The sequence below is a fragment of the Medicago sativa genome, chromosome 5, assembly GCF_051527215.1.
Source record: "Medicago sativa cultivar Bolivia chromosome 5, Bolivia_mono, whole genome shotgun sequence".
In the NCBI taxonomy this organism is placed as follows: domain Eukaryota; kingdom Viridiplantae; phylum Streptophyta; class Magnoliopsida; order Fabales; family Fabaceae; genus Medicago; species Medicago sativa.
This window is the reverse complement of record NC_140753.1, coordinates 7,389,394-7,407,736: the sequence shown is the minus strand read 5'-3', so window position 1 is coordinate 7,407,736 and position 18,343 is coordinate 7,389,394. Positions and strand designations below refer to the sequence as shown.

At 38.7% G+C, this 18,343-nt stretch overlaps 2 protein-coding genes and 1 non-coding gene across 3 annotated transcripts; 2 read left to right on the top strand and 1 right to left on the bottom strand.

Annotated features, from left to right (window-relative positions):
- Nucleotides 1–286: 286 nt before the first annotated feature.
- LOC146919617 (uncharacterized) lies at nucleotides 287–829 on the top strand. Its single transcript, XM_085711053.1, has one exon. The coding sequence runs from the start codon at nucleotides 287–289 to the stop codon at nucleotides 827–829; it is 543 nt and encodes a 180-aa protein (XP_085567179.1).
- A 10,242-nt stretch (nucleotides 830–11,071) lies between these two features.
- On the bottom strand, nucleotides 11,072–18,102 carry LOC146919615 (uncharacterized). Its single transcript, XM_085711052.1, has 5 exons — nucleotides 17,453–18,102; nucleotides 15,413–17,308; nucleotides 14,650–14,821; nucleotides 14,318–14,442; nucleotides 11,072–14,095 (listed from the first exon to the last, which is right to left on the bottom strand). The coding sequence occupies exons 1-5, from the start codon at nucleotides 18,100–18,102 to the stop codon at nucleotides 13,036–13,038; spliced, it is 3,903 nt and encodes a 1,300-aa protein (XP_085567178.1). The 3' UTR covers nucleotides 11,072–13,035.
- On the top strand, nucleotides 17,630–17,736 carry LOC146919616 (small nucleolar RNA R71). Its single transcript, XR_015013051.1, has one exon. It is a non-coding gene; the product is annotated as a small nucleolar RNA R71 (small nucleolar RNA).
- Nucleotides 18,103–18,343: the final 241 nt, after the last annotated feature.

The window sequence follows — 18,343 nt, the reverse complement described above, 5'->3', positions numbered from 1 at the left end:
TTGTTTGTATAATTCTTGCGGTGATATAAATATTTGTTTCTTTGTGTTTTCAAGGATGGACTTTGGCGCACTTCTCGAACATCATTCTGAGGATTGAGGATGATGCCTACGACCCTACTGTTTCCCCGCTTGTGAGTAAATGGAAATCTCCCAGGGGTTTTACTGATCCGGGACACTACCGAGCTGCCATCGATTCGATGGACCTTTCTCATGTCACCTGGAGGCCGTACGAGAGACGACGACACGTCACACCTTTTAGGATATATGCTGGTACTCCGAATGGATCATGGCCGGCAGCGACAGGATGGTCCGTCACTTGCCAGAGCGGGTTCTTAGGCAGTACGGGTATGTCCAGAGAATTCCCAGGCCTCCTACAGACATTGAGCTTCTTGCGGCGGATGACGTGGCCCAGGCCTTCACGGAGTTTGCTCTACATGTCCTCGGCCATCAGCATAGGCGTGATCCGGTTCCGGATAACCAGCTGTGGGCTCATACTAGGGGGTACATGAGATGGTTCGTTAGAGTATCACATCCTATTGTGAACCCCCCTGCGGCCATTCCTGACTTCGTAGTTGATGCCCCTCCTCGTCCTATCCCTCCTTATGAGGAGGTTCTTGTTGAGCAGCAGTGGGCCAGACATCCTCCCGACCCATACCAGATCATCAGCAACATCAGAGCTAGAGTGGACAGTGCAATTGGGCATCCAGATGTGTTTGGTAATCCAAAGGTTCTTCGCATCATGCAGGGTATACAGTCTGAGTGGAGCATGCTGGAGCAGGTGCCGACTCCGCGGAGGAGGAGTAGGAGTCCACGGGATGGACCAGCATGACTTGAGTAGCTTTTATGACTTGTGTAGTTTTTTTTTTGTTTGACATTTTGTTGGATTTGGGTGTAATCCTATCACACTTGCGCTTTTTAGCGTTTTTATGACATTATGCGTTATTTTATTCCGTTGTTTTATTATGTTATTTTTTCGTAATATAATTATGAGTTAATGCTTGATTGAATGAATGCTTGAATGAATGATGGAAATTCTGTTCTTGAATGAATGTATGAAAGAAGGATTGAAAAAATAGGGTAAATAGAGGTTTCTGCCTCTTCTGGTTGTATGCACAGAGTGTGCGTGAGTTAACTCACGCATATGCTACTGGCTGCGTTCACGCATGTGTTACTGGCTGCGTGAGTTAACTCACGCAGTGTTAATGGCTGCGCAAGTTAACTGACGCAGTGTTTAACACTTGCGTTACTTAAGATGCGCTACGCATGTTAACTAACACATACATTTACACTTGCGTTAGTTAACATGCGCAAGGGTAAATATGGAAGGGCTGCAGGGTGCGAGCAAAATGTGCTGGGTGGAGAGCAAAATTCATCTACAAGACCCAACAACTAGGGATGGGAATAGGTTAGGCCGGGCAAAGCTTTGCAAGGCCTAAGCCTGATCTGCAATATTTTTTTAAAGCCTAAGTCTGGCCTGCGGCCTGTCATAAGCCTACTTTTTAGACCTGAGTCTAGCCTTCTGAAAGCCTGATACGGCCTGCTAGCCTGTTTAAAAGCCTATATCTTATGGACATCTTTAAATAAGCAATGCGATCTAAGTTTAAATGGACTAGCGAACTAATAGTTCAATTAGATTAAACTCTCTTTTGATAATCAACACGAGATTTTAAGGAATTCGACTATATATTGTATCATATTTCTATTCTAGTTTATAATAATACATTTATATATATGCAAACAAAATATAATATGATATAATAATAAATAATATTATCCATATTACTTAAATAGGCCGGCCTAATAGGCTTAAGAGGTTTTTTGAGAGGCCTGTGGTCTGGCCTTTTAAGCTAAACATGCTTAAAAAAAAGCCTAAGCCTTCTCTATTTAAGAAAAAAGTCTGGTCTGTCGTATACTAGGTCGTAGGCCCCTGTAGGTCGGTCTGGCCTATTCCCATCCCTACCAACAACCAATATAAGACATATCCACTACTAGTAATTTTCCTTAATACACCCACTCTCCCCCGGTTTATACCTTTATACCCCTTAACATATGATATTCCAAAAAATGCCTAATTTTAACATACTAAGAATACTTTTTTATCTTCAAAAAATATGTACCCCTATTTTACTAAAAATCTGGAAAAGAATTAATGTTAAACTTTCACATATTTTCAATTATTGAAGATTCAATTTGTATTTTCTTATCAAATGTTTTATTTTCAAAATTTCGGTTTGAATATGCATCCAAATATTTTGAAAACAAAACATCTGCTATGAGTATTCATAGGGAAAAAAAAATCTAAATATCTGCAATTTTTTGCAAACTTACTCTATTTTTTTAGATCTTTGGACATTTGGGGTATGTGATTTTTTAAACAATTATTTTAATATGTTAAAATGAAGTATATTTTGGATTGTTCATGCACTCTGGGGTGTATAGGTATAAACAAGGGGAGTATGAAACTAAATTCTCCAACTACTATTTCTTCTTTTGATGTAACATTTTTTATAGTCCAATAAAATATATTATTAAGGAAGTCTTTGAGCAACAACCAGTATAAAAAAAAAAATAAGAAGTGTATGTATCAAAATAAAGAGCCTAAAGACTAAGAGATCTGCAAGGCCTAACAACCAGTATAATATACATCAACTACTACTTTGATTAATGCTAAATTTGTTATTTCTCACATTGAGAATTTCTTTTTAGTCCCACTCAATATCTCTATGGTCCCCAAAAATTACGTTTTTAACTCATATATATGGTTCATAGATACGTCCTAGAGAGTTAGGAACTGAATAATTGAAAATGATTCTTGAAATTAACGAATTTGTGAATCCCAAATACCCAACTGATTTATTAATTTTTTATAACGTATTTTATTTATCTTTCGGATGACTGGTTCATATAATAGAACCGTAAGCAAAATTGTTCATTATGTTATATTTTCAAAGTTTTCAAACCACCTCATTTGTTCTCCAAATCTACTTTTCACTCAATTCTTGATGTTAAGCTATGATATTTGTCTGGTCATGAACTTATTTATTTGGTTTAAGTAATTTATGACAAACATTTGTACTTTGTTTAAGTTCTTTGTTTACATCATTTGTTAGTTTAAGTCCTTTTTTTGTTGTTCTTGAAGTGTATATGTTTAATATGTGTTACTAACATACGAGCGACATGAATTGAAGGGTTCGGGACATAATCCCCTAAAGAAGAAAAAAAACAAGATTCCAAACCAATGTCTGGGAGATACGAACCGAAGTGTTAATGAGGTATTTCTCGGATGTATAAAAAACGTGAACACTACAACAATACAAAGGTTCTCTGTGTATCAAAACCTGTGTGATCTGAATGTCAACAAATTAATATTGCAATATGTTATATACAACCATATTGAACATATTCATATCAATAGCCGAAACAAAAATGGATTTAAACAAACAAATTATGTAAACAAAGAATTTAAACAAAGTACAAATGTTTGTCATTATTACTTAAACCAAATACATGGGTTCATAACCAAACAAATAACATAGCTTAACATCAAGAATTGACTGAAAAGTAGGTTGGAAGAGAAAACTGTGTGGTTTAGAAACTTTGGTAACTTTGAAACCAATGTCCGAAAGATATGAACCGAAGTGTTCAGGAGTGTTATACCCTAATTTTGGACCTAAAAATACTTGTTTCTTCTTTTTCTTGCATTTCAAGTTATTTGAATTGTCACTGATCAACTACATCTTTCTCGGCATTTTATTTCAATATTGTTTGCAAAATTCACAACAGAAGGGTATTTTAGTCATTTCCTATGTCAAGATCTCTTTCAATCTTCAAAATTCTGTTTGAGTCCTTTCAAAGAGTTTGATAAGTCTCTGCTTCATTCTATGTCAAAACCCTTTCCAAAAATTGCATTTGAAGTCATTTTGAGTCAGTTTTGGCCCCTAGGGGCATTTTAGTCTTTCAAAGTGTCAAAGCTCTGTTTAAATTCTTAAAATTGTCTCTGGGTCTTTCAAGTTTGGTTTAAATAAGCTGTTGTCTCATTTCTCTGTTAAAAATCCATTTCAAATTTGCATCTGAGTCATTTTCAGTCGTTGTAGCCCCAGGGGTATTTTGGTCATTTCACACGAAATTTTGGCAGAGAGAGGTTACTTTAAAGTACCTCATTTAAGCCATTGGTTCGTTTTAGTCCGTTTTGTCAAATTTTAATCGTTTCGCTTTACGTTTAGTCAAATTACCATTTTTATTCCAGTTGTATTTTTTAGTTTTTTTCTAAGTCCAAAGTGTCCAAAATTACATTCAAGTCCCTTTTAATTTTCTTTTTAGGCCTTTTTATTTCGCATTTTTTGCAATTAGTCCTTTTTGTTTCAAATTTTTTTTTTAAGTTTTTTATTAAAATTGCAATTCAGGCCTCTTTAGTTTTTTGGTTTGCAGAATAGTCCTCCAACTTTCAAAATTTGCAGGAAGGTCCCCAGGTCCAAAATAAGCCAAGGCCGAGCCATTTCAGGTCCAAATCCAGGTGTCCGATTCCTATTGGTCCAGTCATTACACTTGGCACCTATAAATAAGGGCCAACTCATCATTGCACAGCAGAATCACCATTCATCAGATTACACATCATCAACAACGTAATCACCTTTCTCTCTCTCTCTTCCAACTCTCTCCGCCGTAACAAACTATTACGGCCACCACAGTCACCACCGTAACTGAATTAAACCACCGTAACAAACACCAAATCACAACAATTTTTCACAAAATTCGAACCAATTCATCACAAATTCATAGAGCTTCATCACAGAAAACCAAAATCCAGGATTTGACAGCAAAAACAATTGGAATTGAAGTGTTTGTTTCGAAGAGTTCTCAGTGATTCTTACGAGAATCATCATCATTGAACTTCGAATCTCTGCAATTCAAGCATGAATCCGCCACCGAAGTGACGAACCACGCGATCACAGAGAGATTGGGAAGAGAAGAAGAAGGATCAAAGGGAATCTGAACCAGCGAAGAGGAAGAAGATGAAGAACTGATTTATTTTCAGTTTCGGAGTAAGACTTACCACAAAACATCAAAAGAAGATTCAGAGTCCAAGTTTCTCCGAAGAATCCAGTTCAAACCTCCAATCAAGCTCAAGTAAGTCCATAAAACCTCCTCGTTTCTTCATATAATCATCATCGAAGGTTTAATTGCGAAAGTAAACGATGAATCAACGAGGATTTCGAAAAGATTCCAAAAATTTTTTGAAACAAAACCCTAGGGCACAAAATCTCAGGGATTCACCGTTTGTTTCACGAAACAAAGTTCAGATTCGTAATCAGCGAAGGAAACGAGTTAGATCAGGGTTTAATTCCAAGAATTTTGAAAAAGTTCGAAACCCTAAAAACGAAGGATAAAAAGTCCGATCTACTTCGTTTTCTCCATGTTTTCACAAAAATAACCTTGGATTCGTAAAGAGGGAAGGAAGACGGACGTTTTCATGTAAAATTTTCTTTCAGATCGTCGGAGAAGATGAATGTTCATCTTCCTCCGCCGTTCCTCCGCCGTCCTTCCCAGTTTCCGGCCAGGGTTAGGTTGCAGAGGTTTTAGAGAGAGAGAAGAGAGCGTTTAAGTTAGAGAGAGAGTGAAAGGGAAGGAATGAGGTGAACCGGCCTCAATCTCCCTTTATAAACATGTTTGAACCGGCGGTTCATCCATACCTTGCTGGTTCACTTGGATCAGTCTTTTCCTTTCAATCTGGACCACTCGTTTTTGATTGATGATGACGTGTACGGCTAGGATGTCTTGTTTTTGTGTGTCTACGTGTTCTTACGGTGTGCTGCGCGCTTACGAGCGTTGGATCTAGGGTTTGTGGATCCTGGATCAATCCAACGCCCCTGGCACGTTTGGATAGTCCAGGATCCATGATCCCTTGGGCCTGGGCTTGTTTTCTGCGCAGAGTGTCCTCTAGTTCTTTTTTTTTTGCTATTTCATGCGTGGTTCTTGCTTCTTGCACCTCTTTCAACTCAATTTCTTTTATAAAAACATCTAAAAATTTCTTGAGTGCTTTAATGTGTTTCTTGATACTTTTAGGAGTGTTTTACATGTTAAAATTGGTGAAAATTTATATGTGATGTGTCTTGTAGATAGTTTGTCCTCTTATTCAATCCTTGCAAGTTTTTACCTTGTTTTGGTGTGATTTCCTTGTCCAATTGATGCATATGGTTATTGTGTGATCTTGTGATGTGTTGGTAACCAATTTACATCTTCACATTTGCTGTTTGTGAGTAGAATTTGTCAATTTCTTGTCTTGAAAGTAATGGGGAGTTTTTCTTGTGGAAATAAAGTATAAAATGTGTTTAAAGTGTGCTATGAGGCTTGGCATGGCATTGTTTCATAATTCTTGTGTTAGGACTGAATTGAAATACTTTGTGGAGTGTCAAAATGGGAGGGTTATAGGTCATGTGTTTGCCTAGTTATTGTGATGAACTTTTAGGTATATTTAGATGCTTGTTTTGTCAAGTTTTGTGTCATTTTGTTAAGTGCTATCTTGCTTGCTTATGGTTACTATCCTATTATGCCTCATCTTCACTAACACTTTCATTTCATGTTTCATTCATCCATAAGCATTCCCATTTCATTCCACATCCCATCTCTTTCTTCACTTTAATTTCTTGCACTTTAAGTTTCAATTTCATGCAAAAATTAGAATGTAAAGATTTAGGAATTCTTGTAATATTTTACTTTCGTGCTTTTAATTTCTTGGCAAAGAGGCCATAGAATGTATCTAGGGTGTGATGTAAAGGACAATGGACTCTAATAATGTACACCGACACAAGCACCGACACATGCACACACATCACTATAATATAGCTAGAATATGCATGTTTAGATGTATGTTTAGGATTGTATGTTTAGATGAATGGTTAGGCTTTATACTTAGAAAAATCAATTTTCCAAAAAAAATATATGAACAACATCATTCAAATAATTTTCCAAAGAAACCTTGGGATCAAAATCCCATTGTATTTTCCTTTTCATTTTCTCAATCAAATTTCAATAAAAATTAATCATGTTTAGACCATATTTTGCAAATGACTAATTCAACCTCACAATTTCCTAATCTCATGCCCTTGAGGCCTCTTTCTCATTCTTCAAAATTCATTTTCAAACTTAAAATCAACCAACAAAAACAAAAACATTTTTGAGAGAGAACTACGGTGGATTTGATCCCTTAAACAGGGTACGTAGGCAAGGAACAAAATTCCTTCAATTCAACTAAAATAAAAAATTCAAACCCATTCTCCTCCCTCAAATTCTTCACTTAGCAAACCTTAGGTTTAATATTTTCTTTCAAAATAGCATTTAAAAATAAAGCGCGCGCGTAGAAATTAAAGACGGTTCCTATAGGATACTATAGTCGTTATGGGTGCCTAACACCTTCCCATAGCGAAAACAACTCCCGGACCTCGATTCTCAAGGGTTTTGCTTACTTTTTCCCTTCCCAAGAAAAAATAAGATATCACCGGTTAGAAAGGTTCAAACGTAATCAATGTTTGACACCCGAAAACCAAGATAAAACAGCTGGCGACTTCACTGGGGAGATTCGAGAGTTACGCCTAGTCTTTATTTCCACGCTTGCGCTTGTATTTTTACTTGCTTCTTTTACTTGCTTTCCTATGTGAATAAATGTTTAATTTCTTGCAAACGTGTGGGGTGAGAATATCAAAAGTCCTGCACCCGGGCTGAGAGAACTTAGGATTTAGGAGGGATATAATCGACAATTCATTCCGGGGGTTGCCTCGTGTCTTGGATTATGCGATCAATCCCACATAGTTGAGGCATTTTAGGGGTGATGTTGTCGGCGCGTGTTGTCGCGTTTAGGCACTTTACTTCTAATTGTTCTATGACGCTATGAACCGTAGATAACCAAACCCATCCATGGCCATTTTCTAGGACGTAGTGCGGAGGCTAAACCGAGTGTTGTCTCGAGTTTTAGTCGTCACGCGATACTACACTCAAGTTAGACCTTCCACGGATAATCATGGAGCGAGTGTTGTCTCGTGACACCGTGATATACGTCGGAGATGTTGCAACTTGGGAACCTTTTTTAGAACCCGGTTACTAATATCCTAAAGCCCTAGATTCACCGGACACCGTGTCCACCCGTGACTCCTTGACTTTGAACTTCAACCCACTATATTTTCTCCGAACTTGAACATAACCATGCATTCATGCATACATGCATACATGCATAAACTTTTGTCATGCATTGTTATCGAAGGGCTTAGACAAATTGAATTTGTAAACATTGTAGGAATGAAGATGACTAAGTCTTACAAGTTCAAGGAAGTGGATTTGGCTAGTTTGAGAGATTTGGCACTCAAGATTAAGGATCCGACTGGTTTCCGACATCGTTACGGGGCTTTACTTCCTATTCTCCATACTAATGTGGATGAGAAGCTTGTGCACACTCTAGTGCAATTCTATGATCGGGGGTATCGGTGCTTTACTTTTCCAGACTTTCAGTTGATGCCTACTCTAGAGGCTTATTCTCATTTAATGGGTCTATCTATTGCTAAGGGGGTACCCTTTGCGGGACTTGAGCATCCTCCTACTCCTTTGGTTATTGCTAAGGATCTCCACCTTACAACCTCCGATGTCTCCAAGAATCTTGTCACTAAGGCACGTATCCGAGGGTTCACTTCAGAGTATCTTCTTGGGAAAGCTAACCTCAATACCACTTGTCAAGACACTCTCGAGGCTATTCTTGCACTCCTCATCTATGGGCTTATTCTCTTTCCGAATCTTGACGACTTCGTGGACATGAATGCCATTATGATCTTCCACTCCAAGAATCCGGTTCCTACTTTGCTAGCTGACACATACCATGCTATTCACGATCGTTCCGGCAAGGGTCGTGGATACATCCTTTGTTGTGTACCTCTTCTCTATAGGTGGTTTATTTCGCACCTTCCAAAGTCTTTCCATGATAATTCGGAGAATTGGTCTATTTCACAGAGGATTATGGCTCTCACTCCTAATACAGTGGTTTGGCTCACTCCCGCTTCTAGGGTCAAGGAAATTATCTTTGGTGGTGGAAAGTTTCTTAATGTACCTCTTCTTGGTACCCGGGGTGGAATCAACTATAACCCGGAGCTTGCTTTGCGACAGTTTGGTTTCCCGATGAAAGATAAACCCATCAATCTTGCTATGGCTCCTTACTTCTTTCACTATTCCAATGCTCCCACCGGCATAAAAGAGGACTTCATGGAAGCTTGGACTAAGCTTCGGAAGAAAGAGGTGAAGCATATGGGTGTAAGGTCCGGTATTGCTCATGAGGCCTATACACAGTGGGTGATAAACCAAGCTGAGGAGATTGGTATGCCTTACCCCTCTATGAGATATGTGTCTGCATCTGTTCCTACCATGCCTTTGCCTCTACTCCCACCTACCCAAGAGATGTATCAGGAGCATCTAGCTATGGAGAGTCGGGAGAAGCATCAGTGGAGGGCTAGATACTATGAGGCTGAGAATTTGATCATGACTTTGGATGGAAAGGATGAGCAGCAGACTCATGAGGTCCTGACACTGAAGAAAGAGTTAGCTAAGGCCAAGAGAGAGATTGAGGAGAAAGATAGGTTGCTTATGAGGGACTCCAAGAGAGCTAGGGGGCCCGTGACTTCTATGCACGATATTGTAGCTATGAGTCTGAGTCTGAGGATGATGCTTCCACTTCTTATGCTTGAGGATTCCATTTCCTGTTGTTATTTCCATTTGTTTATGTTGAATTTGTCTTGTAAAACTATATGTTGGTTGTTTGTTTCCCGTTGTTAGTAATGTTTACAAGTTGATAATTTGTCTAAAAACCCTTCGATAACACATAAAAAGAGTCTTTTTGCATATGCATTAACGCATTTCATGCATCATATGCATTCATTGGTCACAAAAAACTTCTCTCGTGCTCATTGCCTCCTGGTTTTGTCCGCCGCAGTCTGAAAGGTGGCTCGTGTTCGCAAAGTCTACCAACCAGATAGAATTCATCAAACAAGATTTCACAAGAGAAGGATGATGACTAACTTTGAAGAAGAAAATGCTCAGCTCCGTGCCGAATTGGCCGCCATGAAAGAAGACTTGGCTAAGGCTCATGACGCTATGTCCACTATGATGGCTGCACAGGAACAACCAGCCACTTCTGTTCCAGTTACTGCTGAGGTGATTCCCTCTATCCCACTGTCTACTGTGGCTACTGATGCTCGTTTTGTTATGCCCAACGGCTGTCCTTATGGACTCCCACCTTTCTATTCTCCTAATACTGCTGCTGGTATCTCTGGTTTTGCTGATCAAGGACAGATTCCTGTGTCCATGATAGGGCCAAACCGCAAGTGCACGGCCTATCGAAGTAATAGTAGTAAGTAGAGTTATCGTTCCACTAGGGAGTTGGTCAATCTAATTAGCTTTTAGAAATTGATTAGAGGAGAAAGAGATAAGAAGTTGGAGAGTGCAGTTTTGAAGGTAAATAACAATAATATTAAAAAGCCTTGGGATCATTGGTTTATCATAATAACGAATCTTTTCACAAGCAAGCCTTAAACTTATAATTAAACGTTAATCCTAATTACTAAGGACAAGTTTCTCTTTAGCATATCACAGCTCCTCTCGAAGTCAGTGAGTGTATCCCTCCAACAACCACACCTATTCTCATGGGTGATTGCCTTTGGGACCCTTGAAGATCGAAACTTTATGTGTCCCAAGGTTTGCTAGACTATTCTCATGTTTCGCAAACCTTGTCTAAATTCACTTGTTCGGATATCAAAGCTCCGCGTTCGCTTTATGAATTGATATCTATGATGATGAATTAACCATTATCAAACCCTCCGCGTTCGCTTCCACAGTTTGATAATAATTAATTCATGTTAAAACGGTGAATTTAGATTAGGAATTAGGGTAACAATTAATTAGGGTTTAAGACTTAGTTTGATCCGGATTACGTCATTAGACTTATCAACGATCCCAAGACAAGAAGTCTACTCACTCATGTTCATCGTAGACATGGGGGAAGAAGAGAGAATGCGATAAAAGTAAATTTCAAAGAAGAAAGTAAAACGAAATAAAGACTTTATTGAAATAGCAATTGAAATAAACAAAGTAAGAGATGATTGTTTATGGTGGAGTGCTACTCTATTTATAGCTTTACAATTGACTTAGAAACTAAGCTACTATAAGGGCAAAACAGTAAAGCTGCAACGGAGTAACTTGGGCTTGAAGAAAAAGCAGCAAAAGAGGCTCTGGGAGGTGGCACGGCCGTGCCACATGTTGGCACTGGCCGTGCCAAGCTTCTGACTTGGTGGGAACATATTTTTGTCCCGTATCTTCGTATTCTTGCGCTGTATTTGCTCCAGTCCTCTTTCTTTTGCTCCAAGACACCTTCCACCATATATTTATTCCTAAAATAAAATAAAACACAATTTGAAGTAAAATATTCTAAACTAAAATAAAATGCAATAAAATAAAATCAAATCTAAAATAAAACTAAACTAAATAAGGCAATAAATAATACTATCTATGACTCATCAAACTCCCCCACACTTGAATCTTTGCTTGTCCTCAAGCAAAAGGCAGCAAACATAGCAGCAACAAAGATTGATTTATGGCAATATTAAGAACATAGGTCTCTAGAGAAAGGCCTTGCCTCAAGTACACTAGTTACAATTTCAAATACTTCTCATGAACCTATTCTACCCAACATCAAGTCTCAAGTGAGTGTGTGTGTGCAGTCCAACCCTTTTCTTGCTCCTGTATAAGACAGATATTATGAGGAATAGGTTCTATCCTTAGTGCTAAAGTAACCGAGAAAAGTCCTTTCTTCATTTCATATAAGAGTGATGGGAATTTGAGTTAAACATTAAATTAGATATAACAATTAAGCACAAGGGGCTGCAGATGCTTAGGGGCTATCTATCCTCGTAGGGAGTCTTCTCGGATGTAATTGTCCTTTCCCCCTAGATTCAAAATCACCCTAAGTAGTGCTGCAAAATTATTGTTTGTTTCATCTCCACGTAGGAAGTCTTTTTGGATGTAATTGTCCTTTCCCCCTAGCATTGATGAATTTGTTTCACTTTAGGTTCAAATTAAGGAGTCACCACCACAATTAGGAAGTTAGGATGTAATTGTCCTTTCCCCCATATGTTGGTGCCATTCTCCCGCCCCATTTAACATTAACAAATTAATAAGAATATAACAATTAAGAACAATTTGATTAATTTTCCCACACAAACTTATACTACTTTTACTCTTAAGACTTTAAAGGGTCTAAGTTAACACTAAAGATAGAACGTGTTCCTTAAAATACCTATTCATACATTTACTCAAGGATTGCAACCGGGTGCTTTTCTCATTGGAGAATTTCACAATAAAACATGATATGGGTATAGCAAGAACATAAGAAACACAAGAAACTATTTTCATGTACAAGAGGCGACCTAAAGAAGAGACAAAACAAAAATTTTCATGCCATATTTACATTAAAAAAAAAAACAAGCTACTTAGTCATGCCTCTTGCTATAAAAACAAAACAAAAGAATAAAGTTCAAGGGAGTTTGGACACTACGACTCTAGACACTTTATTAGGCCCCCCCCACACTTAGGGGAAGCATTGTCCTCAATGATTCAAAAGAAAAAGAAATTAAAAGAAGAAGAAGAAGAAGAAGAAGAAAGAAGGGGTGCAGAAAGCTCACAAGGTGTTATAGATAGCAAAAAAAATGAATTTTTGGACCCTGGAAGCTGGCACGGCCGTGCCAACCTCAGCACGGGCCGTGCCAACATTCTGTGGCTGGCTCCTAATTTTTCTTTGAAAAACATGGCACGGCCGTGCCAACCTTAGCACGGGCCGTGCCAACCTTCTGGTTCCAGGGACTTCAATTTTTTTCATTTTCTTGAATCGTATTCGGACAATTACCTACAAAACAACTTAAAACAAAACGAAAGCAGTTAAATGCGTGGGTTGCCTCCCACAAAGCGCTCTTTTACCGTCACTAGCTTGACGAAAGATGCAAGAGTGGTTCCTCATGGAGGATCTAAGAGGGCTAGTATTGTTTCTTCTTCAACAGCTTCACCTGCATTGTAAATCTTTAGTCTTTGGCCGTTAACTTTGAAAGGTCCAGTCTTTTCAGAAAAAATTTCAATTGCCCCATAGGGGTAAACAGTACGAACAGTGAATGGACCAGACCATCTTGATCTTAACTTACCTGGAAAAAGCCTTAGCCTAGAGTTAAAGAGCAGTACAAGGTCACCGCTCTTGAAGTTCCTTTTGAGGATATGCTTGTCGTGCCATTTTTTAGTTCGTTCTTTGTAAATACGGGCATTTTCATAGGCATCAATTCTAAGTTCTTCTAACTCACTTAACTGAAGTTTTCTCTTTTGACCAGCTAGATTGGGATCTAAGTTGAGGTTTCTTATGGCCCAATAGGCTTTATGCTCAAGTTCAACCGGAAGGTGACAAGACTTTCCATAGATTAGCTTAAAAGGTGTCATTCCAATTGGAGTTTTGTAAGCCGTTCGATAGGCCCAAAGAGCATCGTCGAGCTTACTTGACCAATCCTTCCTAGAGTTTGAAACTGTTTTTTCAAGAATGGCTTTTATTTGTCTATTGGAGACCTCAACTTGTCCACTAGTTTGTGGGTGATAGGGTGTAGCAATTTTGTGTTTCACTCCATACTTTTGTAAAAGTTTTTCGAAAAGTTTAGATATAAAGTGAGACCCTCCATCGCTTATTACAACCCTTGGCACTCCAAACCTTGGAAAGATAATCTTTTTGAAAAATTTTATAACAACATGTGCATCATTAGTGGGTGAGGCAACAGCCTCAACCCATTTGGACACATAGTCAACTGCCACCAATATGTATTGATTTCCAAAAGAAGAGGGGAAAGGTCCCATGAAATCAACACCCCATACATCGAAAATTTTGACTTCAAGAATGTTGTTTAAGGGCATTTCATTCCTCTTAGTAATGTTACCGGTGCGTTGACATTTGTCACATTTAGAAACGAATTTATGCACATCTTTGAAAAGCGATGGCCACCAGAAACCAGATTGAAGAATTTTGAAAGAGGTCTTTTGAGTACTGGCGTGGCCACCATAGGAGGAGGAGTGACAGTGGGTTAGAATACTACTTACCTCGTTTTCGGGAATACATCTTCTGAAGATCCCGTCTGAGCCTCTTTTGAAAAGGTAGGGTTCATCCCAATAATAATGTTTGAGGTCATGGAAGAACTTCTTCTTTTATTGGTAGCTCAATCCAGGTGGTAGTACTCCAGCTGCAAGAAAGTTAACAAAGTCTGCATACCAAGGTGCGTTAGTTTGTGCCAATAAGAAGAGTTGATCATCCGGAAAGGAATCATCAAGAGGTAACTCATTCTCATTGGTCTCCCTAAGGCGGGACAAGTGATCAGCTACAACATTTTCGGTACCCTTTTTATCTTTTATTTCAAGGTCAAATTCTTGAAGGAGTAAAATCCATCGGATCAACCTCGGCTTGGCATCTTTTTTGTTTAACAAATATTTTATTGCCGAGTGATCTGTGTAAATGATGATTTTTGATCCTACCAAGTATGGCCGAAATTTGTCAATCGCATAAACTACCGCTAACAATTCTTTTTCTGTTGTGGCATAGTTTACCTGTGCCCCATCAAGGGTCTTACTTGCATAATAAATGGCATGCATCTTCTTGTCTTTTCTTTGTCCCAACACAGCCCCTACTGCATAGTCACTCGCATCACACATTATTTCAAAAGGCAGGTTCCAATCCGGTGGTTGTATGATAGGGGCAGTGACCAAAGCTTCTTTTAACCTGCAAAATGCCTTTAGGCATGCATCATCAAACACAAAATCTGCATCCTTAAGGAGCAAGCTTGTTAGTGGCTTAGTGATTGAAGAAAAATCTTTAATGAAACGGCGGTAGAATCCCGCATGTCCTAGGAAGCTTCTAACTTCTTTGACCGAGGTAGGAGGAGACATTTTTTCAATAATTTCAATTTTTGCTTTATCTACCTCTATACCTCGCTCAGAGACTAAGTGTCCTAGGACAATTCCTTCTCTTACCATGAAGTGACATTTTTCCCAATTCAACACTAAGTTTACCTGTTCACATCTTTCCAAAACTTTTTCCAGGTTAGTCAAACAATTATCAAAACTAGATCCATGCACATAAAAATCATCCATAAAAACTTCCATTATATCTTCAACAAAATCAGAAAAAATAGACATCATGCATCTTTGAAAGGTAGCGGGGGCATTGCAAAGACCAAAGGGCATTCTCCTATAGGCAAAGGTACCAAAGGGACATGTGAAAGTGGTTTTCTCTTGGTCATTAGGGTGAATGGGTATTTGGAAGAATCCAGAATAGCCATCTAAGTAACAAAAGTGTGAATGCTTAGCTAACCTTTCTAACATTTGGTCTATAAAGGGGAGTGGGAAGTGATCTTTACGGGTTGCTTTGTTAAGCTTCCTATAGTCAATGCACATCCTCCAACCGGTGACGGTTCTAGTTGCAATGGATTCATTTTTATCATTCTTAATAACTGTAAGACCACCCTTTTTAGGTACTACTTGAACCGGGCTAACCCATTTAGAATCAGAAATTGGATAGATAACACCTGCATCTAGGAGCTTTAAGACTTCTTTTTTCACAACTTCTTTCATGTTAGGGTTTAGTCTTCTTTGGTGTTCAATGGAGGGCTTATAATCCTCTTCAAGTAGTATCCTATGTGTACACAATGAGGGATTTATTCCTTTAATGTCATCAATGGTATAACCTATGGCTTTAGGGTATTTCTTGAGAACATAAAGCAATTTTTCAGTTTCTACCTCATTCAAGCTTGCATTCACAATAACAGGGTAGGTTGAGTTAGGGCCTAAGAATTCATACCTCAAGCTTGGTGGGAGTGGTTTAAGCTCCACCTTTGGTGCTTCCTTTGGTGAAGGGGTTGGTTCTTTTCCTATTAGCTCCTCTATGCCCACATCTTCCATAGGAGGAGTTCCATCTAACATCTTCTCATACTCTTTGGCGTCTTCATCTAGTTTTGTACATGCATCACTAACCAAGCATACTTCCAAACCATCATGTGTAGTTGATGCCAAAGGGCACTCTTTCACACAATGGTCAATTATATCAAACATGTAACAAGAGTCTTTAATGGAAGGATTTTTCATTAGTTTAGCAAGTTCAAATTCAACAGTATCCTTACCAACATTAAATTCCAACTTCCCATGTTTAACATCTATTATAGCCCCAGCGGTAGCAAGGAAGGGCCTTCCCAAAAGTATAGGTACTTGGTTATCCTCCTCTATTTCCATCACAACAAAGTCCGTAGGGACGTAGATTTCTCCTACCTTGACAGGGACGTCCTCTATGATTCCAGCTGGATACTTAAGGGAACGATCTGCTAATTGTAGGGTCATCCTAGTTGACTTAAGTTCTCCCAGTCCTAATCTCTCATAAAGAGATAAAGGCATCAAGCTGACACTGGCTCCTAAGTCACACATTGCCCTCTTTACTATTTCAGACCCTATGACACAAGGTATTGAGAAACTTCCTGGATCCTTAAGCTTGGGTGGCAATTTATTTTGGATGATGGCGCTACATTCCTCCGTAAGGTTCACCGTTTCACTTTCCTCAATTTTTCTCTTTTTTGAAAGAATTTCTTTTAAAAATTTAGCATAGGTGGGCATTTGAGTTAGGACATCGGTGAAGGGAACGTCAACGTAGATTTTATTCATCATCTCAATGAACTTTTTAAATTGCTCATCAAGCTTAGACTTGGCAAATCTTTGGGGGAAAGGAATCTTTGGTTTGAAGGGAGGTGGTGTAACTTCCTCACTTTGTGGTTTCTCACTCTCTTCTTCAGCCATCTCACCTTGTGGTTCACTAGTCTCTTCCTCACTAGGTTTGACTCTTAAGGGGTCTTCTAATTGCTTACCACTCCTAAGTGTAACGGCGTTCATTCTAGGTTGGCAAAATTGAACAACTAGAGAGAGCTGAGCCTCTAAGACCTTATTGTGAGAGGAGATAGAGTCTACTTTTGATGTAAGTGAAACAAAAGAGTCATTCAAAAGTCTAGTTTGATTTGCAAGCTCTTTGAGCTGCTCGGATTGGTTAAGAAGATAATTTTCCATTAAAAGTTCAAGATTAGACTTTTGAATAACCTTTTGGTTATTAGCATAACTTGGTGGTGTTGTTCTTTGAACCAAGGGATTTTCATTAGGGCTTTGGTCAAGACTTACCCCTTGGTTGTTTTGAATAAAGTTTATTTGTTCAACACTACCTAGTTTGCATTCACTACATGTTTTACAAGGTGATGTAGGAGTAGTATCACTAACATTAAGTTTTTCAAATTTGTGGGTTAGTGCATCAATCCTAGAAGCAAGGTGGTCATAATTAGAGACTTCGTACATACCTGCCCTCTTTTTGGAGGGTGAAGACTTTGTAGTGAATTCTTCATCAGTCCATAGAAAGAGATTTCGAGCCATGTCTTCGATCAACGCATAGGCTGTTTCGAAGTCTTTGTTCATTAGAGCACCACCTGCAGCTGTATCAACAAAGATTTTAGTAGCATGAGATAAACCATTGTAAAAAGTGTGAATGATCAACCATTCCTCTAGTCCATGGAGGGGGCAAAGTTTAAGCATATCCTTAAAACGTCCCCATGAATCGTGAAGAGATTCCCCCTCTTTTTGAGTAAATTGAAAAAGCTTTGCCCTTAGTTGGCTAATTTTTGATGGGGGAAGGAAACGGATGAGAAATTCACGCTTCAATTGGTCCCATGAGGTGATGGAACCAACTCTTAGGGAATGGAACCAATTGAGAGCTTTATCTTTTAGAGAAAAAGGGAAGAGATGTAGTCTCAAGGTTTCTTGGTTTTTCTTATATGTTACGGTGAGCCGCCAAAAAGTTGAGATGTGGAGATTGGGATCCTCATCGGGGGATCCCGAAAAATAATTTTGCTGCACCATTTTAAGTTGGGCAGGCTTAATTTCAAAATCTTCATCTTCAACCGTTGGATACACAATAATAGCATATGGCTCTCCCATTGAAGGAGTCACGTATTCTTTAAGAGCACGTCTTTCAGCCATGTTTGGTATTATTTTTATGCTTTCCAAGAAGTTAATGATGAAGGAAAAGAAAAAGTTAAAAATAAAAAGAAAAAGAGAAAGAAGAAGAGAGAATTCTAATCACTAAGAAAAAGCTAATTAAATTAGTTAACTCCCCGGCAACGGCGCCAAAAACTTGATAGGGCCAAACCGCAAGTGCACGGCCTATCGAAGTAATAGTAGTAAGTAGAGTTATCGTTCCGCTAGGGAGTTGGTCAATCTA